The 24800-nt window shown below is 41.3% G+C and overlaps 1 protein-coding gene across 1 annotated transcript in view; it reads left to right on the forward strand.

Moving 5' to 3' along the window:
• The first annotated feature begins 3580 nt into the window (after positions 1 to 3580).
• Positions 3581 to 24800, forward strand: part of LOC126400077 (ras-associating and dilute domain-containing protein-like) — a 39746-nt gene continuing 18526 nt past the window's right edge. Inside the window, exons 1-10 of the mRNA XM_050060511.1 lie at positions 3581 to 4003; positions 4955 to 5148; positions 7261 to 7435; positions 11154 to 11386; positions 12330 to 12790; positions 15699 to 15995; positions 16162 to 16572; positions 19845 to 19882; positions 19969 to 20195; positions 20387 to 20499. Coding sequence (XP_049916468.1) covers positions 3876 to 4003; positions 4955 to 5148; positions 7261 to 7435; positions 11154 to 11386; positions 12330 to 12790; positions 15699 to 15995; positions 16162 to 16572; positions 19845 to 19882; positions 19969 to 20195; positions 20387 to 20499 — 2277 coding nt within the window. The 5' untranslated portion in view covers positions 3581 to 3875. The remainder of the gene's footprint in view (positions 4004 to 4954; positions 5149 to 7260; positions 7436 to 11153; positions 11387 to 12329; positions 12791 to 15698; positions 15996 to 16161; positions 16573 to 19844; positions 19883 to 19968; positions 20196 to 20386; positions 20500 to 24800) is intronic.

A 24800-nucleotide genomic window follows, 5' to 3' on the forward strand; every position in this document is an offset into this window, starting at 1 on the left:
CGAGTGTGGCCACCAGATGAATGGAACAAAAAGTCCAACTTAATTTAATATGTGTGGGGGAGACTGGGGACAGTTAGGGGGGCAATTGTAACACACTCAAGTCCTCCAGTCAGAAACAAGCTCTACTCTGCACATGCTCAGTATGATTGTCTTTCTGCCTGTGGAAAAGGAGCGGGATCACCTCAGCATAAGTTTTTGACAAAGAAATGATTTTGAGGTATGAAAGTTACTTATTGGATGCAGTGAGAACGGGGTTGGTGGTCACATTTATTTGATCTTGCTCCCTAGAGGGCACTGTTATAAATGGTTGTTGTTTTTCAACGAAAATTTTCAAGTTCATTTTTAAGATTGCTTCCTTTATTTATTTTTACCAATTAAATTGGCAAAGAGACAACCTCCATGTATGTGACAACCAACCCCACGATGGGACATAGTTGCCACAAGTGCCCAAGATATATTTGACAGTCCATATCTTTTAAACAGATTTAGCTTAAGGAAAGTAAGGTCACTCCATTTCCACCTGACTATTTTTTCAATTCAGTTCAGTCGAATTCAATTCATTTCAATTCAATTCATTTCATTTTAATTCAAGTCAAATCAGTTCAATTCAATTCAGTTCAATTCAATTCAATTCAATACAATATAAGTTATTTTACTCCAAAGGAAATTATTGTGCCAGAGAGTACTTCAAATTACAGTAACAACAATTAACATTCACAAACCAGCAAAACCAGTGGGTTACCTGTAGTATATAGTATTAGTATCAAAATATTAAAAATATACAAGAAACAAAGTGTTTGAGGGGCAAACAGCAAAAACCAGTGCCTATAGAGCAACAATAGAAGTAAGATAAGTACAAGAGTTACTACAAATGAAGTAAAATGGTGGAAAAATGCAGATAATATTGCACATGATTTTGATTTTGAAAAAATAACTTTGCACTATAGGCCTCCATGACACATGGAAAGGGACTCTGTTAAGAATACAGTTTTTGAGGGGTTGAAATGAAAGTAAAAAGTGTGATGACCAACCCCATTCTCCCCCACAGAATGTTTCTTCTGCCAGTTAAGATGACTGCAAATTTAAACTTAAATCAAGTTTTATCTCCATAGATTATTTATTGAAAATGAACATGAAAAACTTAGCCGTTGCTATACAAGATTTTATCATGGCTGCAGGATTAGGGGCAGTTGTACTACTGTGTTGCCCCTCATGACCAAATGCACCTTGTTTGTCTGTGTTGACATACTTTCCTGTTAAAAAAATGAACACACTTCAATAAATTTAAATACAAAATTTGATCTAAACAGGTTGTTGTAAAATAAATGTGTTTGTTCAGTAAAACAGCTCATCAATAAACCTTCTTTTTTAGTATCAAATAATGTGTTTACGTTTTCAGGCAATATTTGATATTGATGGAAAATGTGAATATTATATGTCTGCAAAAGTTCCTTTCATTGTCAATTTGTCTTTGTAGTGAATTTAAAGTGGTTTCATTGTCTAGTATGACTTCTACTAAGAGGGGCTATTGTAACACTCTGACTTGTTCTGTCAAACTTAATATTATAGTCGTATGCTTATTAGTAAATCTATATCAATTATATTGTTAATGAGTGCACATATGATTCTTATATCAAAAGATGATTGGTGTATTTCAAGTCTGTGAGTTTTGAAGGAATAGTAAAAAATGTTACAGTTGCCCCCGGGAATGGCATGCAGTGGTTAGGATGGGCCCCATGACGGGCCCTAGTGGCAGATGTAGCGTCAAAACAGCTACTGTATATTTTATAGTATCATCACATGATCAAACACAGACTTGATGTTGGACAACATCAACATACATATTACCAATCATTACTGCAAAACACAAATGAAATAAGAAATTATTCATAAATGGATTTTTCAGAGTTTATTTATAGTTTATAGTTATGTAAAATAAAAATATAAACATGTTATACATTGCTACTGACTACTTTACACACACAAAAAAAGAAACACTGACAGAGATGGGTTTGCTGAGGGCATATATAGCAGATAGGGCCGTGCACAGGCTAATAGAGGGGCAGGGGCTCAAAGGCATAAAAGGGCACTGGGTCTAGGACAATGCAGTATGTAATATAAATTGATAAAGTAGGCGACTAGTCATAAATAGCTAGCTAACAACCTAGCTGCATACCCTGGTATGTAGCTTTTTAAATCTTTGTGCAAAGAAATTATCACCAACAGATTAGTTTCAAGGGCCAGTCAGCGGTTTCTGGTGGCATCTAGTGGTGAAAATATAATGCTGCTAATATAACATTAAATATAATAATATTTTATATATATATATATATATATATATTATTATTATTAATAATAATAATAATACTAACAAGTCACGACTGGACCAGGCAACTGGTGCTGAATGCGCACCCAGAGATAAGTTTCGCTTTCCACAGAAATGCTTGTAACGTTAGATGCGCTATGGGAGGGGCATCACCCAGGGCTTCCAATCACCGATCTCCCTATCTGATATTTTGTTTCAATCAACATCTGTTCGGCAGGGCAGGGAGAGCAGGCTGTGTGCGACAGGGGAAAAAAAGGGCACTTTTCTATGCGAGGCAAAAAGGGCATGGGCTCAAGCACCCTTTGGGGTCTATGTGTGCACGTGCTTGATAACAGATGACAATATTTGTACTTTAACATGAGTTCTTTTTTGAACACCTGCATATTTCTGAAGTGGCAAGTTGAATCACTTGCAAGGGAGTGTTCTGTGCTCTGAAGAGAGTGCCCCCCTCATGGGCCCCAGTGCAACTACACTGGCTGCACTGTCTATATTTGCGCCCCTGGCCCCCGGTCTCCCCCAGTCTCCCCTACTTACGGCATTCCTGACATTTACATTAGTAGCTATTTGTAGGCTTATATGTATCTGGGCTGACTTTGCAGGAGCTTTTTGATAGTACTGATGTTAGTAAGATTAGAGAAGAGCAGTAAATTTACAGCTTTATAACCAGCAGCTACAGTTCAGTTTTTCTTTTTTTTAAGCCTGTTGATATTACACACGGTGACGTCAGACATATGTGATCACACATTTCTGTCACTTGCATATAATACAGTAAGCTCCTTACTTACAGAAATCCTGTAATCTCAGTTCAGAGCTGGGCGCAGCGCAGCCAGAAGATGGAGTCATGAGCGCAGCAATGTGTGCTCCTCTGGTTCACTCGGTTCATGTCGCACAGGAGGACCGTTTCTCTGCCATGGGTTGATTTGTATTAGAGCTGAAGTGCAAACTCTACCAAGAGTTTTGATTAAATAGAGCAGTGTTGAAATATTAGATTATTGGCTTTGGAGTTGGAAAGAAATGATGAAATGCGTTCTGCTGTGAGGATTTTATTTTGAAAGTTTTGGTGTGGGTGGGCGGGTGTGCGCACTTGGCATCTCCGAGCAGTTGCGCTGTCGACGCACATCTGGAGAGCGGGTTCGATGTGAATTTGAAACAAGCTGCCTCCTCCAGCTGCCCGTTAAGTGTTCAGATCTGTCCACTTTCTGACCTGCTCTCAGTCAACTACTTTTACCCATCCAGCGTGGAGCGTCACAGAAACATTGTGAAGAAAAGCTGCAACTCGTCGTTGGACTGCACAGCCCAGCTGCTCCGGCAGTCCCAACAGCTGGATGAGAGCTGGAAACATCTGCAGCGCCTGTTCCGGAGTGCGTAAAATGAAGCGGCAGCTGAACGGCTTTGTGACGCCTGTCCTGGATGAAACATCCCAGGAATGAAGCAGAGCGATCTATGTGCATCGCAGGCTCATGGGACATGATAGGAACCAGTTGTGTTCGTTTCAAATTATCTGGAACAGTTTAAGTCGAGCAGGAACAGCCAAGGCCATCAGTCAGGAATGAATCAGATGAAGTTTTCCTCTGAGGAGCTGCGTTCTCTCCCACCGAGACCACCGGGGTTACCTGCAGCCTCAGCTAAGAGGCGGTTTGTCAAGTTGGGGAGGAAGACAAGTGATGGCTCTCAGCAGTGAGTATGAGCAGCTTTAACACTTTGTAGACATGAATTCTAAGACATTTATGAGGACTGTGTTGACTGGAAAAATCTTTGTCACCCTTGCTGCTTCTCATTTTAAGAGAATGTGCCATTCTCTTCTTACACAGTCTAGTTTTAAGGGTAAATCAGACAGTTGAATGTTTTATTTAGTTAAGGGGGAGCAGAGAATGATTTGATGGAATAACCTGACCTCATAGCACATTTGAAGTCATACATTACTGAATGAATGCACTTTTTTTCAGCACAACAGGAAATACTATTAAATACTCACTGACCTCTAAATACAGCTGTGTAATGTGCACGTGTGCCATCACATTCCATCATGGCACTTTCACTCCTACCACCACAGACGTCAGACGGTTGAACCAACACTATTATCTGAAATCTTAAATCTCTTTTACCCAAGTGGTGGTGTAACAGCAGAGAACCTTTGAACCGCAGTGATAAGAAGCTTACAGGCTTGGTCAGAAGTAAAACAACACTTCATTATTTCATTAATGTTCTGAGAGAGCTGAGAGAGGTGAAGGAGACTGGACGGCATTGTGCTCCAGACAGACATGTATGTATATAAGCTGCATTGTAGCGTGGTGATAGGACTTTGTGATGTAGGTTTATGGGCGTAATCTTCATTGGTGTTTAAGTGCATGTTTGTAGAATTTGTTTTGCTCATTTTGTGTGACTTTTCTCCCTCTGCTTAGGACTTTCTTTTTCTTGTCTTTTCTTATTTATACTTTATCCTTTGCTGTTGCATCAGTTGTAGTTCCTCACTGTGTTCTATCTTCTTCTGCTATCCTTTGTTCACATGATGGGAAGAGGCTCTGTTGGTCCCTCCTATCTGTCTTACTGCTCTTTTCACAAGGGGTCTAAGTCAGAGGTGATTCAGTGTCTTGATCAAGGACCCCATCCTTGTCCTCTGTTCACCAGATCAGCTCCATCCACTTGCAGTTCATCCACTAGCAGGTCAGTAGAGGGTGCAGCCATCAGACAGCCCAGCAAGAGCCGCATCCGTCGCCAAACCAACCGCCTCTCAGGTGTCTTCCTCCGCGGCCCCACCTCCACCTCAGGCTCCATGGCGCTGACAGCAGGCATCAGGTCCTCCCTGTCCAGGAAGGAAAGCAGTATGTAACAGAGAATTTATATTTCTCTCTATTTCTGTGTCATTTTAACTTTAAAAAATCATTGCTGCTTTCATTTTAAGACATTACTTTAAAGGTATGCTATGCAGGATAAAAGGACAAAAGTAATTTCTTTCAATTTTTAATTATGACCCACTAGAAGTGTGTGCAGAGATGCTGCTCTCTGCTGGTATTTCTTTTGTCTTCTCATTTTACTGTGGTCGGGACGTTCCTGGGCACAGTTTAGGGCGGGACTTTATAAAAGGGTAGTGACCAGATGCCAGACTGTACGTAGCAGGCATCCAAGAGGAAGCTACAAAAATCGGCAAGCATTGTGACATAAAAAAAGCAACTATGATGAGACAAAACTGTGGGCAAAGCTGGGGTTGGCTTTCACTTTCACTGGTAATACTGTTTACAAACAGCTGACACTTCCTGCATAGTGTACTTTAAAAGAAGCCATCGATTTTACACATTAAGGTCTGTTTGTTGGTCACACAGAGTTGTCTTTAAATACAGTTGTATGATGTCTTATGTTGTTTTGGAGGAGCTGTCTGAATAACCATGATGATGTCATTAGGATGATCTCAGTTTAGTCGTAGAGACTACAAATTTAAAACAGAAGCCTCCATTAGTAAGTGAGGACATGGGCTTGGAGGTGGGTTTCTAACTGGCACAGAGAGTCTAATCCAACAAAAGATGCTATCAGCTGAATCCTTCTAGACCCTTTGCTGCTTCAATTATGTCCTTTTTTTTTGTTTTTTTAAATGTCTCTTGTGAGTTCCCCAACTTTATGAGAGTGCAATGCTACATATCTGACTGGGGCTTTAATTAGGGTAAACAAACAAAACCATCATTGAGACAAGTGACAGGTGTTAAATTGTATTTCAGTGTTTAGGTAAACCTCAGATATGTGTCACCGCTACATGTGCTCCAACCCACAGCTCCAGAGCCACATGAAGCTTTTTAGAAATTATATGGAAATGAAAAATGTTATTTTTTTAACATTTTAATTTGATTATTTATCATTGTAGGCTGAAAACGATACTTAGATTCCTCAACTGTAACAAAAAAAAAAAAAAAAAAAAAAAAGTGTATACACTGGATAAAAAAATGTTTTAACATTTTGTCAGCTAAAATGTGGTTCATATGTTTATGGCCTGGTGTTTCTTCCACTAAACATCAGTAGCGATGGCTGGTCCTGAGTTTCCCCAGCTAAGCTAGCTATGGATTCCATCTCCAAAAAATGAGAAAAAAAAAAGGAAAAAGAAAAAAGGAAACGAGTGTCAAGTAGTTCGTGGACAGATTTGTTTACTTTCATCACCAATGTTGCAAAGTTTAAGAACCAAATAATCATAAATAGCCCACCAAAGAGTAGCCACCGTATGGTAGAACATATTAATATATATTTAGACTCATTAGTAATGTTGATAGGCTAATTTAGACGGAATAGGCTGTGTTACCTTCATTATAAAGCTCAAATATGTTTTGCAGACCCCCAAGCAGGGCGAGAAAATCAAATACCATGATATTTTTGACCAAATACTTCAATATGTAATACTGAGCTGTTATTGAAAGGTTGACTATTGTTGCTTTCACAAAATATTTACACACTGAGATTTTTTAAATATAATCATCAGTAATGTGGATATAATGACTGCGTGGGTAAAGGTAAATAATAGAACAGCTACAGCAGTCTGGTAAGTTCAGAAAATTACATCACTTTACTGTAATGCAGCCTTTAAACCCAGGAAAACACAACACTTAAGATATTATGAAATCTAAATTCTAAGATAATATCTAGTCTTATATTACAGTACTGATATAATATGAATATATTGCCCAGCCCAAGTTACAAATGCATAATAGTGTGATAACTGCTCAACTGACATCAGTCAGTGTACGTATTCCATAAATTCCTACTAGTACAGACCATAGGTTTACTGTATACAAGCTACCAAAGTAGTGCACTGCACATATTTAGGCATAGTGTATATTTTATGATTGTCTCACTGGGTTTATGGTAAATGGTAACTCTGCCAACAATGCTAATGAACCACATCTGAGACCCAGCACTAAAACTTCCTCCCTATGTTTTTGTGTCGTGTCACACAGTGATCTCTGCAGATGCTTTAAGAGTGGACGACCCATCTGAGCTCTCCAATCAGATAACAGCTCCAGGAATCCTGAAGATCTTTGGAAATGAAATATGTGAGGGAGCTCACTATAAGAGCGTCCTGGCCACCACACACTCTAGTGCTAAAGAGCTCGTCAAAGAGGCCCTTGAACGGTAAGGCCATGTACTATCTATGTGTGTGTGTGTGTGTGTGTGTGTGTGTGTGTGTGTGTGTGTGTGTGCGTCTGCCAGCCATATGTGTCTGCTTTGTATTACCTTATGTGTCTACAAAGTGTGAGTTGAAATATGTCCATCCACATGCTTCCTCTGCTCTAATATACCTCTGTGCTACATCATGTGTATATGAAAGCAGTCAGAACAGTCCCTGATGCGCAAAACTTTGGCCACTGATAAAAGCAGGGCATGTTCATGTTGTTGTGATTAGTATATTTCAGATGAACAGAGTTGACCTGACCCGTTATTCTGTTTATTATAATCGCAGTACAGTTCACACAGTGTGTGCCTGTGCCAAATAGTTTATTTAATAGGCCTGAAAAGGTCTGAAGCAAACCTCAGATTTGTGTGAAAGACAGCCAGTGTCGGCCGGGGCTCTGAGGCGGCCTCTCCAGAGAGTGAATGTCTGTCAGTCGTTGCTTATGTTTCAGCCAAAAACATAATGGAATGATTAATACCAGTGGTATTCAGCTTGTAGAGGAAAGAGTAAATCATTTTTCTTTTCCTTCAGTGAAAATTTACGCTATGGCAGTGACATTTAGCTCAATCATTACTAGCTCTCATATTTAGTAATGGGTTAGCAAATACATTAAGCACATAGCAACATTATAACTCTGGGTAAATTCATTTCTGTACTGTGTACAGGTCTAATGTGATAAGAAGTTACTTCGATTCCAAGAAACTGTGAAAACAACCCTCTATCAGTCAGCATGTTTGCATATTGGAGGGTTTTATATTAAAGCTGCTATAATAAATATTTTTACATCAATAATGGATCAAATGATTATGTATAATGTGAGAGAGGTTGCATGTAGTGATAAACTCAAAGACTATCACCCGATTCTGCAGTTCCCCCACAGCTCTGTGGAGCACTTTAGCATTTTTGAGCTCATTAATAGTCCACAACGTTGCTGTTTTGGTTCACTCTCACAGCTCTCATCACTCTCACTTCCAGCAGCAGCAGGCAACAAAAACCACTGATAAATCTATTGTTAGCAACCAGCATAACGCCAAATAGCAGACGGTGAATAAAATTGAGTACACTGTAGCTAAAGAGCCAGACATTTCCAATTTAGTGTTGGTTAAGAGCAAACCAGAGCTTAAAAAAGTGAATATTAATATATTTATATGATGGCCAGTTACGTTCTTAACGCACAGTTACATAATTAACATAAAGTTATGGAGGTTAGCTTTAGGCAAGTAAAGTTATGGAGGTTTAACATGGTGAGGACGTACATTAAAATGACTCAAGGTTTACATGGATCTGAACACACAACTCAGGGGAAAGTCCCAGGTGAGAGTCAATTTTCTTGTGACCCATCCACCACCCCAACCTGCCTCTTTACAAGCGCTCGAGACTGCTTCCTTATTTACTCCGGTCAGCGTGTGGTTCACATGATCCCAGCCTTTCAAAATACATGGGATGTACAAATTTTGTGCATTGCTTTTCATGGGAAAACATACAAGAAATTTGTGAGAACACCTTGAGAAGAGTCATGAACTCAGTATAACCCATTCTTATCCCCAGGGCATCAAATATGACAGCTTGGTCAGTGGCATTTTGCACATGATTTAGACACACAAGGCACCCTTTCAGCGTCCTTAAACGGACAGACCAGGCTTTCAGTTATCGCAAATGAAAACCCATGGTGGTTGGGTCAAGCAAACACAGAACACTGACCAAAGAGACTGCTGTTTGTGTCCCTTGTGAAACCAAATGTCAGCGCTAAGTTTTTGTTTTAGGTGCATAACGTAGTTAATGTCACGTGACACAGATCACGTACGCCGCATCAAGTATGTCACGAGATATACTGGCTAAGTTACTTGTGTAATGAATTTACGTAACAAATATACTTGTTTTAACCCAAACCATGATCTTTTTTTCTACACCTAATCAAGCAGTAAAACCTAAAGTAGTAGCAGAAACAAAGAACACAGAAGTTTATTTTTAAAAGACACTGTAGCATCTAAAAAGCATATAATGACACACCATCCCTCAGCGTCCGAAACTGATGCTAGAGAGGTATCTAGAGTGTTACAGTTTGAAGCATAGTGCCACTGACCAAGCTGCCATATTGGACGAGTTGAGAGAGAGAACATGGTGTGTTGGCTAAGTGTATTGAACTGAGCAAGGGTGTGTTTTCCAGCTTTGTCTTTTAAAACTACCCCCAATGTGTTGAATTGTTACGTAGCTGCTTTCAAATATTTCAAAATTATGGAAAATGTATTATATGTATGAAGGAAAATGAGACAGTATGTGCGTTTACATGGAGCCATGCATTCCTTTTGCATTCGGGTTGGAAGCCCTACCCGAATAGAAATGCTCCTTGTAAACACCTCAACCCGAATGAAAACAGCCAACCCAAAAGAAAATCTAATTGGGTGCACAGGGGTGGAATATTCCTTTTCAGAACCCGAATGGAAGAATTTTTCTGTCTTGTATACACCTCCTACCCGATTCCAGCCATTCCGTTCTGTCTGTGCATGCTCGTTTCCTTGCCCTTCTGGCACGATGACGTATACAGCGTGCATAGCAACGGGCTGAGATAGAGCAGTCGGACTTGTTGCACTCACCAGTTTCCATTCGCCACAGCACGGTCTTCTATCTCCCTTCTTCGACCTTCTACCTCCCTTCTCCTCCTCAACAAATGAAGCATTAGCAGAACAAGGTTGTTGTCATACTGCTGCTTCAAGAATATAAGCAAAACAAGCCCGAAAAAGGCACTAAGAATGGCGATGTCAAGCATCGTTATCCGGAGCGAGGACTACAGTGTTTTCTTCCGGTAAACGTAAACACGTAACATCTGCCCCGCCCCCTATCCAATCAGAAACCTTCCCTGCCCCAAACCTTGCGCAGACCCAAATAAAGGCGGTTAAACTGATCTCCCATGTAAACCCTCAATGAATGAATATTTCCCATGTAAACTACGGGAACTGCCCATTGGTCCGACAGCCGATTGGTCCGACATCCCATTGTTCCGACCATATTAAACCCATTGTTCCGAAGTCCTGTTGTTCCGAAATCATCATGGTGCCCTGTGGTTAAGGTCTGGTTAGGTTTAGGCACAAAAACCACTTGGTTAGGGTTAGGAAAAGATCATGGTGTGGGTTAAAATGAAAAAGAAAGTGACAAACACATAAGCCGTGAGCCTGCTTCGCCTCAAGCCTTTCCCAGCTGACCTAGAGCCGGTCGCGGCGCACCATCAAGGTAGAAATACGCCCGCCTGGAGCCGTTCAGCACCGTGGACCGTCGGACTAATGGGATGTCGGACCAATGGGCTGTCGGACCAATGACATGGACCCATAAACTACCTGGAAAAACTTTAATTCCAAATGATTTCATTCAGATTTATTTTATTCTGAATGAGAAGCCATCATGTAACCGCACCCAGTTGGTGAAAAGTAGTTGATTCTCTGTTGCTTTCAAGAGATCCAGTTCATTATCACTACGTTGGATGCTTTGGGGTTATGGAAGAGTAGACATGTCTGAAATTTTAAAATCCTACATATAGGAGCTTTAAATAGACAATGTTATCAATTGTGATTTATAATGCAAGAAACCAAGAGTTTCCAAAAGCACACCTTTGGAGTGCTAAAATAATTTTATCCAGCTAGTTTTATCATTATGATGATAATATGTTGACAATCTCATCTCTAGGTATGGCCTGGGCAAGGAGGAAGCAGAGTCCTATGTTCTGTGCGACACCATCGGCTCCACTGGAGAACATCGGTGGAGGACGGAAGGGTTCCGAGTGGTGAGCGACAATGAGAAGCCCCTCCTCCTGCAGTCACTATGGAAACCTAGAGAAGGCCTGGCGAGACGGTTCGAAATCCAGAGGAGAAGCTCAGTAGAGGAGAAGATATCCAAAGACAAAGACACCATCACTGCTGGTACAGTGTCTGACAGTAGCCTCGGGGTCATCAGCATTTTACAGCGTCCTTATTCAGGGTGTCTGCATGTCCTGGAATAAAAGTTTGCACCATTAAATGAAGCATTGTCAGTATTAAAGCCAGTTTTAGAGTTCTCACAGTAAAAATGTGGTTTATTGGCACGCCGGTTTTCCAGTGAAAATCAGCCAAGCCACACAGACCAAACTATATTTTAATAGGTCTACGATTCCTTTTTTTCCTTTCTTTTCAATTTCTGTTACAAATTTGGACCTATTTTTCTTTCTTGCTTCCATTAAAAAAGTCAGAAGTTTTAATTTGATGAACATCACAGACACCATGTGATTCAATTAAACTCCTACCAGTGACACACCCTTTCTTTACTGTTTTAACATAATGCCATAAAAACTTTACACAGCAAATGATCTTATCCAGTGATTTTTACAAAGAATGATGCGTCAGAATAATACACAGAACGTTCTGTAGACACTGGATACTTTATGGCACTGTAAATGTGCAGGGTGGACCGCTCACTGTCATTTTTACTGGAGGCCACAGCTGTGGTTGACACAGCTGTGGTCATGGTGTCAGTTTTGTGTTTTGTTTTTATGAATGGTGCAGCTTGTGATAGCCTTCTATCGGTGTCAGCTTGTGGATGCCTGCTGAGTGGGTGAACTTTTTATTTTTCCATGAGCTGTGTCTGTCTTTCCACTGAGGTCTGTTTCCTGTATGGGGCTTCTCTGTGTTGACTCTGGCACAAACACACGATGTACAAATGACCGAACACACACATGCTCACCAACACCTCACCTTACTGCAGGAAAAAAACGGGTGTTGCCCTATCACTATGTTCCATTACCCATGTAAATAGCAGCTCAGCTTGCACACATTTTGACAGCAGTTTTTAATCAATTCTAACTGTTTTGTTTATTCGTCTCCCTACTAGGAATCAATGCCCAGGCTCGAAAGCTGCAGAAGAGCCGCTCCAGAGTGACCTCCACCCTCTTAGAGAGGACCATGGGGCGAGGCCACAAACTGTGGAGGAGCAAAAGTGAGATGGACCTGTTAGATTCAGACACAGAGACCAACCAGGACACAGATCGTGATACATGTCACAAGGAACGAAGCGAGAGTCTGAATCAAACTCCAGTGCAGAGTTACGAGTGCCTGAAAACAAGCCCCAGACAGAATCACATTCATAGCCTCGTGGTTCCCACCGAGGGGGACAGCGGGTCGCAGGCCAAAACAGAGACCCTCTGTCCGTCAAGGCCAAGAGGCGAGCGCGAAGGAGAGGAGTCAGAGAGGGAGGAGACGGAGAGCAGCGACGATAACACCACACAGTACTCCATTCACCCTCCTCATGACTGTCCATACCTGCTGCTGCTGCAAGGCTGCAGCCTCACACAGGTATCTCATTCACACACACACACTCGGCATTAGAGTTGGGAAGTTGGGGGAGCTATTTTGGTCGAAGCTTATGTTAACTACAATCCCAAGGTGCATCTGGGCAAGAAATGTCAAGTCACCAAGCTTAAAATTCTGTTAGGTGTGCTGGCGGCTGGCAGCTAAAGATAACAGTGTTGAAAAAACTGAAAACACAATCTGCAGTTAAAATCATTTTACTCTCAAAATCTGGGTCAACTGTGGACAAATTAAGTAACTGTTGTCAACTGTAAAGACAAAGTGTTTTGTCTACCTCTGGCTGGCCTTCTCTCTGTCCACCTTATTCCTAGCCACCATGATACCTTATGTAAATTATGGGCGCAATAGTACGCTAATCCTCTTTCCTGGAGCAACTAGGAAATAAAACATGTTAAACACACCACCTGTTACAACTCAGATAGGATGATATGATCATACCTCTGCCATCTCTGATGGCCATCTCAAAGCATCAGTTGTTTTCCTTTTAAACCAAGCACATTAGCAATAAGCTTGCCGTGCTTCGTTAGCATTAGCGTTATTAAATTTAATGGAGCCAGAGCTAGCTTACTGTAAAAATCTACACTTTTAAAAGATTATTTATGAATTATTTTGACTCATATACAGACAAAAGCACATTCAGCGAACATTTAAGATGTTTTGGTATTAACTTTAGCTCCATGTAAAGTCAATCACGTGATATTACCCAGCTAATGCTTCACTTGTCCGTCTTAACAATGCAGTTTACATGTTTTTTATAACTGATGATTTTACTAACAAAGACCACGGCAATAAAGATAAAGATTTAAAATAGTTTATTGCATATGATGGAGTAAAGGTCTGGAGGGAAGAATGAAGGGATGAGGATTAAGGGATGATGGGATGTGGGATAAAAGGATGAGGGGTGAGAGATGAGAGGATGCTGGTCAATGAATGAAGGATGATATATGAATGAGGGTTCAAGGGATGAAGCATGAGAGGATGAGTTATGAAGTGATAAAGAGATGAAGGATTAGGGATGCATGGATGAAGGTAGAGGGAAGAAAGGATGGGGGGATGAAGTTTTAAGGCTGGGTCTTCAGGTCATAGCAGTAACTCAGCATTTCTCCCCAGGGCACAGAGTGCATCATTAACCAAATACAATTTAGTTTGAATGCTTACAGATTATGTTAAAAAAAGCCCCATTCATTGTCAGCAAGAACAGCATATTCAGTTTTCATCATATAGTATCTTCTCACTTTGTGAAAGCTTGTCCTGGATGCTATTAGTTAGTTAACAGTTCTTTATCAGATTTAGGAAGTTACTTGAGCAGCCCCAGCCAACGATAACCGAGATAGCGCGACATTTGACACATCAGAGAGCTGTCATCCTAAAAGACATTTTCTCTTGTAACACGGAGTAAAATGTACTGGTTGAATAGTATGCAAGTATGTGACCAAACAGGGATATGTTAGAATTGTGATCTTGATTCACTGTGATTTTTTTTTCTTCTGGAGTAACTAGCTTTACACTGCAATACAAGAATAATGCTGTTTCTTTATCTCTGTGTCTTCTACATGGATCATTAACTGTGAGGATGCTGATATTTTGCCTGGGAGATGTAGCTTTAGCTTTAGCTTAAGTCTTTTAGCATGATTACATGTATGTAGCCATACATAGGCTACTGTACATGCAATCACTTTACAGGATTCTTGTTTTTAAAGGCGGAAATTTTAAAAAAGTAAGCCAGAGATGGCCTTTTTAACCATTTCATGATGTTAACATTAGTTTAATTAGCTAACTAAAGCTGAAAAAAATCTGCCAGTCATCATTTTCCCCACTAAAGTCAACAGTCGTCAGTTAGAAATGAGAGGCTGTTTTTATCTACTTGTGCCTAAAATTAATTACCCATTGTTTCAAATATTACAAATATTCTGTCCTTGTTATTGTAAACTGGATAAGTTCAACAGGTTTAGCTACAGTAGGCTAACAGAGGTGAGCTTTACCAAACAGTGAATTCCACCTCCACCACCTCTTACAGAAACTACTCACATGCATGCAGGCTGATTTTGGTTCTTTACAAAATGTTCACATGTGCATTGTATTACATTCAAAGAGCTCAGTGGAGTACTGTGTTATGCCCTTTACTGGTGTCAAACTCTTCAGGGCTGCAGCCCTAACAGCATGTTTTCTCAGGATAAAGAGAGAGTCAGAGGGAGAATCATTACGCGAAAGGTCACTGAACAGTACGTCGAAAAGCCGTGTGTCAAAACACTGATCAGGAAACAGAAAAAGACACCCCTGGCACTGCTTCCTGGCTGATTACACATGGTTTTAATGGCATGCACACACACAGAGGCTAATTCTCACATGCTGTGATTTTGACTCTGCGTCACAGTTGTTTTCCCAAAAAGAGCATATAATCATCTACCACGAGAAATACTATTGTGAACGAGGTTTAGGGAGTTTATCTGTGAATTAATTCAGCTTGTTAAATCTGTCCTGTTGGAATAGACGGGCATCACAAGGGGAATGTCAAACATAATAATCCCTGCACATTGTGCCTGCCACTCACTGTGATTAATAAAAGATTGTTTGTCTAATCGGGCTTGGATCAAGAATTCTAATACCTCCACATGATCAGACTGCTTTCACTGGGAGAGACTGTTGTGACGTAGCTGCTGGTGGAACTAATACTAACAGACCACAGCTAAAAGGAGAGTGAATATTGGACTTAGATTCATCAGGTGGCCAGAAACATGACTCATATCAACCAATATTGACATATCAATAGAAAATCAAAAGGAGAATATGTAACATTGGACACAATAAGTTTGAGATGAAATCAAAAGAATGGAGAATATCCACTCAATTGTTGCAGATTTTGTGGTAACTTAGAATTTTTCTCTGCACTCAGGACTTTGTCATCTACCTACTTGCTGCGCCAAACATTGCCTTTGGTCGGCAAACTGCTCATGAAGACGGGTCAAAGCCTGACATCATTCTCTTTGCCACTGACATACTTCAGAGACACTGCTTTTTCCACCGCCATGGCGTTGGCAGCCCCACCATGCTCAGTCCTTGTCAAAACGCCATGGTGACGAGGAATGGCGAGGTGCTGAGAAAAGAAGTGCAGCTAAATCCTGGTGATGTCATCGGGTTGGGACAGCACTACCTGTTTCTTTTCAAGGATCCCTTTGCTTTGACACACAAGGTAAGAGTGGCAAACAAGAGAGACAGGAAGGTGAGGGCAGATTGTGTGAAGTATCTACTGTATTATTTCTACCTGGTAAAATCTTTTTTTGTTTCCAAATTCCTTACTTGAGAACAAATAAACTTAAATATAAATCCTAATTCTTGCTTCTGTCTTGGAAATGAAGGAAGTGAATGATGCTGCTCCTGAAACCGGTGTGACTGCTGTCCCCTGGATGCTGGGTCACACCACTTCTGCCACTACAAGCCATACAAGAGAAATGATCCTCTGCAACACCTGCATCATAGCTTGCACTGACTTCGAGAGCTCAAGCAACAAACAGTCCTCAAACAGAGGTCTTCCCTTTTTAAAATCACCCGAAGGCCACAGCCTGACTCTGGAGTATGACAGCGACGACGAGGATCGCATTGTCAGGGAGATAATTGCTATGGGAAGGACCGGCGTCAAAGACAGACCGCCACTGACTGTTGCATTTTTGCTGTGTCTGTGTGTGCGGTATTCAGCCACATGTCTTCATACCTCACACCTGCGCAGGCTGCTTTTGCTTATTGCAAGTGGAGTTCAGAGTGCCATGTGGGTGAGTTGTAGAGGAGGAAGATGTTATAGAAGATCTGCTAGACATTAATGAATTGATTGATTTTTTGGGCAACATGCAGCACTAAAGCACAATACAAAGCACAATGATATAGGCCTGGTTACACCGCCATTTGAAATGGTGACATTTTAAGTGTGACCATAATTACTGTCACGTGATCAACAGACAACCAGATTTCACAAAAATATGTGATATAAACACAAGCTTTTATCACCACATTACATGGTGATGGAATGTGTTCAAACTATGTGCTAGAAAGGTTGTGAAACGTTAGGTTTCCGCACCAAAAAAACTTGGTTAGGTTTAGGAGAAAATGTTGTAGCTAATATAGTAGCTAGGTTGAGAAAAAGATCAGGGCTTCCCTTAAAATTAGTACGTATGTAAAGTACGGAACGTAAGTACTTATAACGTGGTGTTAGTTCATCACTTAATTTCACATAACTACGTAATGTTACGTCTGTAAAATTAAATTAACTTAACGCTGAGTTTGGTTTCACATAAGACACAAACAGCAGTCTCGTAGATGAAAGTCTTGTGTTTGTTTGACCTGTCCACCTCCCAACACAAAATTTCTAGCTCTTTACGCTACCTGTGGGGTTGTAACATTAACCACTGCTCATTGCGTGAAATTGTTGAACCAGGGAATTTGTGTGTTCACCACGACAAATTATCCTATAAGACTTTCTATTGGCATTGTTTCTGTGGTGCCACCATGTAATTTTAACACATTTAAGGTTTAATGTTAGGGATTTAGGATGATATATCAGCAGAAATGGACTATAATATAATGAGTAGGTTTCCCATAGCGTATAATCACCTGAAAATAAGAATTGTGTTTTTGCAATCTCAGAATGAGCCCTTTATATCTACATAGTGAGCGGGTCCTTGTCCTCTGAGATCGCCATATTGCACCGCCATGTTTCTACAGTGGCTCAGAGCAGACAAACCAAACACTGGCTCTAGATTGGGCCATTCGCATTTTCACATCAGTCACCATTAGGGTGACCATATTTTGATTTCCAAAAAAGAGGACACTCGGCCGGCCACGACATAGCCTACTTAAATGATACTCGCAGTTTACTCAAAGATGCCTTATAATTTTAATATATTTAAAATTTATATGTATGGATAGAAAATTCAGTTATATTACAAAATAATATCTCTCAAAGACAGAAATTCAGATAGGCCCCAATAGGGGACACATACACACACTAGAGTGTGGCGATCCGAGCCCGACGGTACCCGACGGGTCGGGCCGGGTTTGGTCAAAAATGTAGCTATAAATTGTATTCGGGCTCGGGTCGGATTCGGTCAGCTTTCAGTGAAAATGTAGTGTAAAAATAAATAAAATCCTATTGTCTGTCCTGTTTATTGCTTGGGCACTGTTATTTACGTGACAACACCTGAACATAACACACACAGACACACATTGGCTGTTTGTTTCTACCTCTCCCCTCGCTGGAAGTCTCGGACCTCCAGCCGCCCGCCTCCGCCTTGATTAAATGCTGAAAATAAAATAAAAGAGGGAGACAGGTTTTTCCTATTTTATCTTATTTTGTTTTATTTCTCCCTCTCCTCTCGCTGGAAGCGTCGGACCTCCCGCCTCCCGCTCCCGTCTCAAACACGGAGGTCTCCCTCTCCGCAGCTGAGCACCCACGGCGCACGCCCGGCCTGTTAAATAGCCTGTAACCACTGTGTGACACAAACTCAGTGCTTTGGTCATTAAATAATGTCGGGCTCGGTTCGGGTTCGGACAGAAATATGCTGCCCGTGCCGCACTCTAACACACACACACAAACACACGGAAAACCGGAAATTATGATCAGTTTATAAAAACCCCCCAGACGCCCCGGACGGGACGTGAAAAGTGGACATGTCCGGGCAAAAGAGGACGTTTGGTCAGCCTAGACTCACCATAGTTCGTAGCTTGGGGTGTAACTGTGCACAGAATTCATGGTTCACTTCGATACCATACAGTGGTGTCACGGATCAGTATGTTTTTGGTACAGCAAAAAAAAAAGAGAATGCCAGAGAAATTTCCTCGATTTTTAAAATTTTAAATGTATAAAAACTAACATAATTTGGACTTTTGGGGGGGGGGGGGGGGGTTGTACAAAGCAGGAATTACAGCCTGGCTAAAATGGGCTTGTTAAAGTCTGGGTAAAGCAAAATCAGTGATTTCTTTTTAAACACAATATAGGTGTCATAAAATACTTGCTGAAAAGGTGAAAAGACGAAACTGTGTAGTACTAAATTCTGGAGTTTGACAGTTCAGCTGTTTTTCAGAATTTCTGTGTCCTACTATATCAATACTACGTTACGACTGACATTAGAGTGCGTTGTATCAGCGTTGTTTTTTTCACCCACTGTGTGTCAGCGGTGAGTTTGCTACATCCCACGAGCTCTCTGAGCTCTTTCAGTCTAATAAATACATGAATAAACATCTCTGTTATATGCCACAATCATACAGTCACAAGCCTAACAGCCATCACTAACATACCTTTTAGTCTTTCTGGCCTGATTGGCTACCCTGCTCACTGCTGTGGATGTGTGCTTTGTGCTAACGAGGCTATAGCCTTGCGGCAGCTCTCGTACCCTGGTTCAGGGGGGATTATGCTGTGCAGCCATATGTGTGTGTGTGCTGCTGGCTTGGCTGCTAAAGAGAGTTTGTCGCAGTGCAGTGGCTCATGCTTCGACCGCGGTCGTATATGTAACTGTGCCACTGGGTTAGCTACTGAAGAGAGTGCAGCTGTGTGGTGGCTCAGTCTTTGGCTTGGTGTGTTTTTATCCAACATTTTGTCTCACCATTGCCTTCATAATTCACAGCAAAACTGAAGTGGCTCCAAACAGCAGACCTGTAGGTTATCGCAGGATCTTCAAATACTAGTCTAGTAATGGCATTACTAACCATCTTCAAATGAGCCAGCTTAGCGTAGCGTACCTTCCAGTGCGTCTCACTCATAGATTTTAATAATAGGTCTCACTAGAGTAGAATGTTTTGGTTTGGGGGTGGGAGGGACAGATAGCATGTTCCCTGTTCTGTTGTGTGAGCTGCCTTGTTGAGTAGAGTGGCACTGGGAACATTATATTAAACACAGTTTAAGCTATGTGTTTTATTTTGCAAGTGTAATACAATAGCTCAGTGTCTCGCGTCATGCGTAATGACTGCAGCCACAACACTTTGGTTTGTTGCTATAATATTACCAGTACCATGTGATGCACTCATTGCAAAGCCTTCTTTTGTTGTCACACAGGAGCACACCCAGGACTTAGCTGCAGTTCAACCTGAAGTGTAAGCACACATTACTGTTTTTCTTCAGCAATCACTTGTATCACAGTTCACAGACGACACTGCTTACCTGTTCTTCTATATTGCAGTCTCAATGGTGAAGGCTCAAACCCAGAAGACCTCCAAGTTCTCAGCCATCATGGGGTGATCTCAGGACTTCGCCCCCTGGTGGTGTGGATGTCCAACAGTCTGGAGCTGCTGCAGTTCATCCAGTACCAGCTGCCTCTTATTCTCGAGTGGAGAACCCGAAAAGAGCAGGGACAGGATGATGAAGAAGGAAGGGAAGATGACGAGAACAAGGAGGTGGAGAACTTGGGTGGGTCGCCTATTTTTGATACAATGATCATGTGACCATATGAAAAATTAAAGTTGCACTATGTACAACTTTTAAGCCAAATGTTTCCTGTCTTATCAGCTGAAATCATGATCGTGACAACACAGATTTGCTTTTCTTGCTTAAAGTAGTAACATTATAGAAATATGTGTATGTTTGTGTGTCATTTTCAGCCCTGTTGGAGCTACGTCTGTCTTGCCTCCGTTCAGCCACTGAGGAGACAATGGCTGTCCTGGAGGAGGTCATCATGCTCGCCTTCCAGCAGTGTGTGTACTACATCACCAAGGTGAGAGCATGAACGAGCACACCGCTATAGCATATGCAGAATTTAAATAGACATACTTACATAGCGCTCCACTGTTTTCCATGGGAAACTAAACATCTACCTTCCCTTAATCAACAAGGACCTTTTCTTGGCTAAAGAAGAGTGAGAGTGATGTGTTGTTAAAGAAAAGGAAAATAATCAGAGAAGGGGTGAGAATAAAGAGCCCAGTTAGCAACTCTGACAGCTTACTAATTGATCGACCAGTCACACTGCCAGACCACACTGGGGGCATTATGACATGGGAGGGAGACAGGACACCAAGGGCCTTTGTGTGTGTGTGTGTGTGTGTGTGTGTGTGTGTGTTGGGGGAGGATGAAGGAATTAAGCCAGAGATCTCCAAGCACTGCCAAGGAAGCTTTAGATTGCAACCTATAATATTTCAGCACAAGACATGTTTAACCTTCAAAAGACTGTGACAAAGAAATGTGTTGCCCAAATCAGGAACCACTTCTATGCGAGTAAAACCTGTCCAAGGCAAGATCTCAAAGTCACACTAATCAATATTCATATAACCTGCAATGATGGATCACATGATTATGTTTAATGTGAGAGGGGTGGCTCATATGGTTAGAAAAAAAATCACTTGACTGCAGTTTCCTCCAGCTCTTTGGAGTGTTTTAGCCATGTTACTGGTTTGATTCCATCTCACCGCTCTCATCAACCTCTTTTCCTGACGTAGGCAACTGTTTTTAGTAACAAGTCCCTGATATATCCAGTGTACACTACCCACCCAGCACTAAACAGCAGACAAACAAAGTTAGTGAATAGCTGGTGAGCATAGTGGAGCATTTAGCAGTGAAAGAAACAGATATTTGTCTCAGGAGATGGTGGAGACCAAAATAGAGCCACAACCCCATCTCCAAAAAAGTTGGGAAGCTATGTAAAACATGAATAAAACAGAATGCAATGATTTGTAAATCCTTTTTGACCTGTATTCAACTGAATACAGTTCAACGATATTTAATGTTCAAACTGATAAACACCTGCAACACGTTCCAAAATGGTTGGGACAGGAGCATGTTTACCACTGTGTTACTTCACCTTTCCTTTTAACAACACTCAGTAAGTTTTTCGGAACTGAGGACACCAATTGTTGAAGTTTTGAAAGTGACATTGTCTCCCATTCTTGCTCAGCAGTCCAGGGTCTCCATTGACGAATGTTCAATGTGCTCCATAATGCACCACACATTTTCAATGGGAGACAGGCCCGTACCTGCACTCTTTTACTATGAAGCCACATTGTTATAATAGCTGCAGAATGTGTCTTATTGTGTTGCTGAAATAAGCAAGAACGTCACTGAAAAAGACATTGCCTGGATGGCAGCATATGTTGCCCCAAAACTGGTATGTACCTGTCAGGATTAACAAAGCCTTCACAATGTGAGAGTTAACCATGATGCCATGGGCACTAACACACTGTCATACCATCACAGATGCTGGCTTTGAACCTTGAGCTGGTAACAATCTGGATGGTCCCTTTCCTCTTTTGCCCAGAGGACACAACAATTTGAAATGTGGACTCGTCAGACCACAGCATGCTTTTCCACTTTGTGCCAATCCATATAAGATGAGCTCACGCCCAGAGAAGTTGGCGGCATTTCTGGATGTTGCTAATATAGGGCTTTCAAATTGCACTGTTGAGTCTTAACTGGCACTTGTAAATGCAGTGACAAACTGTGTTTACCAACAGTGGTTAACCAAAGTGTTCCGGAGGCCATGTAGTAATATCCTTTATATGATCTCGTCGGTTTTTAATGCAGTGTCGCTTGAGGGGTCAAAGGTCACGACCATTTGATGTTGGTTTCAAGCCTTGCCCCTTACGTGCAGAGATTTCTCTGGATTCTCTGAATCTTTTGATAATATTGTTGATTGTAGATGGTAAAATCCTTTAAATTCCTGGCAATTATTTGTTGAGAAACATTGTTCTTAAATGTTTGGACCACAGTTTTTCACAAAGAGACCATGACTGAACCTGATGAGGATGCCTCTTACAAACCTAGTAATAATACTTTAATCTGTTACCAATTAGTTTACTGTGAAATGTTCCAAACCGATGTTTTTGAGCATTTCCCAACTTCCCCAGTCTTTTGTTGCCCCTGTGCCAACTTTTTTGGAACATATTTCAGGCATCAGATTCAAAATGAGTGTATATTTTACAAAAAAGTTTATTCGTTTAAACAATAAAAATGTTGTCTTTGTAGTGTATTAAATTGGATAAAGCTCAAAAGAGGATTTGCAAATCATTGCATTCTGTTTTCATTTATGTCTTACACAACATCCAGACTTTTTTTTGGAACTGGGGTTATAAAAGGACAGTGAGTATTGGACTAATTGGTTCTATTTTATTTATAGATTTATGTAAAGTTGTTTAAAAAGAAGTGATGGATGAAAAATGCAGCTGAAAACACTCCTAAACGTCATTGAAAGTTCCTACATTCTTAAATTACCTCATCAACCCCCCTCTGAGGAGACGTTTATTGATACCACAGGATGTCTGGTTAATGAAGTCCTCTAAACTTTATTCTTGTTACCAATTATTCCCTGTCTTTGAGTGTAAATAGCATAGCTTTAAATATTGCATTTGATCTTGCAAGTTTGTTTCATGCTGTATTCTCACAGAGTATTACTTAGAAAAAGAGAAAATTGTATTTCATTGTAGCCACAATTCAGTTGTGTGCAGTTTGTCTGAAGCACCACACCCATTACATGGAAGTGTGCCGGGAAAGTTTCAGACAAATTTCCAGTTGAGCTGTGTGGGTGTAGGCAAAAACACTATCCAAAAACACTCTAATGAGCAGATTGGCCTATTTACGTTCATACAACAACATGTAACTTACTCCTCCTCGGTCAGCTCTGACCAAAGAATCATAGCTGATAGCTGAGCTGCATGTCCACTCAGATTCTCTCCTCACAAAACCCTCCAATGACCAAAGGAAAGGAAGCCATGTCAAGTATCAACCACATCAGAGATCACATCAACACAGTGGTGCTCTGACATTTAGCAACAGCCAAGCCAAGGTCTCACATGTCCAGCCAGTTGGGATTCAGATTCAGACTTTGTGCCTGCTGGGCCAGGTCTGATGCATCTTCTGTATCAGTTTCCCACGCAGGAAGGAAGTCAGTAATATGACATTTATCTCTAAAGAGGAAACTATATGAATTCCTGAAAAGTTGCTGTCCTGCAACTTTTAGACAGCACATTTTTTGCTCAGTGCAGGAGGATGTGGTTATCTAACTACCTGCCGCAGACAGCATGGATTTCTCTCAGCAAGTCTGTCTGATGAACCAAATGACTTCCAGATGGGGTTTGTCGGTAAATCCAGAAATAATCCAGAAATATAATACCTATGTTCATGAAGCAGGGTCTAATTTAAATTTGATGTGTAACTGACATGTTGTATTATAGTCTGACTCCCTGTCTGTTTCCTTGTTGTGACAACTTACAAGTTGACAGGTTTGCTCCCAAGGAGACGGATATGAGGTTTGACTTGTAATATTAACTCTATTCAAAGCTTGCAGGAAAATGGTATTACTATCTAAACCATTACTAAAGACACTCATGCATATTAAAGCAACACAATGCTTGTTTAATATATATCCGAGATCCTTGTGATGGTACATCAACTCACAATAGGTTGGATGACACCTCCGTCATTGCTTGAGAGCATCTGTTTCGCTTGCACTGGCATTATGCAGTTTCGGGGTTCGGGTAGGAACCCGGACACAAAAAGGACTAGAAAATTTGGCTGCTTTACGGCAAATGTCATATCCCCCTCCTCTCTTTAGAGTAGCGTAGCCGAACCGAGGTGAACGAAGTTAGACGTGGTTGTCATGGCTGAAGCAACAAAGAAAAGGAAGAAGGTGAAGGTGTCGTCTGAGGAGACAAAGAAAAGAAAACGGGAGAGCGATAAAACAAGAGCTCGAACAAGGATTAATATTGGCCCGGCTTTCACACGCTGGAGAGAGCTGAAAGAGGAGAAGCGATACCTGAACAATGGTGACCTGGCGCTGTTACTGCTGTTACCCTCTACTTAGGAGACTTACTGTTTGCAGGTCGGCTGCCTCAGGTACATTTTAAGATATAGGCCTCTAGTTTCGCAGACCGGGCGAGGCGGAGGCGCAGCGCACCTGCGCTTCGCCAACTGGGTGTGGCCAGGCGGATTTTGCAAGTTTGGCACACTGTGCGCGCTGGCGCAGCTACTCCTCTTTCCCACCTCCGTCCCTCCTACCTGCGCAAGTCGGAAAGAAGGAGGAGAGAAGGC

Source organism: Epinephelus moara, chromosome 13, assembly GCF_006386435.1.
Source record: "Epinephelus moara isolate mb chromosome 13, YSFRI_EMoa_1.0, whole genome shotgun sequence".
Taxonomy (NCBI): Eukaryota; Metazoa; Chordata; class Actinopteri; order Perciformes; family Serranidae; genus Epinephelus; species Epinephelus moara.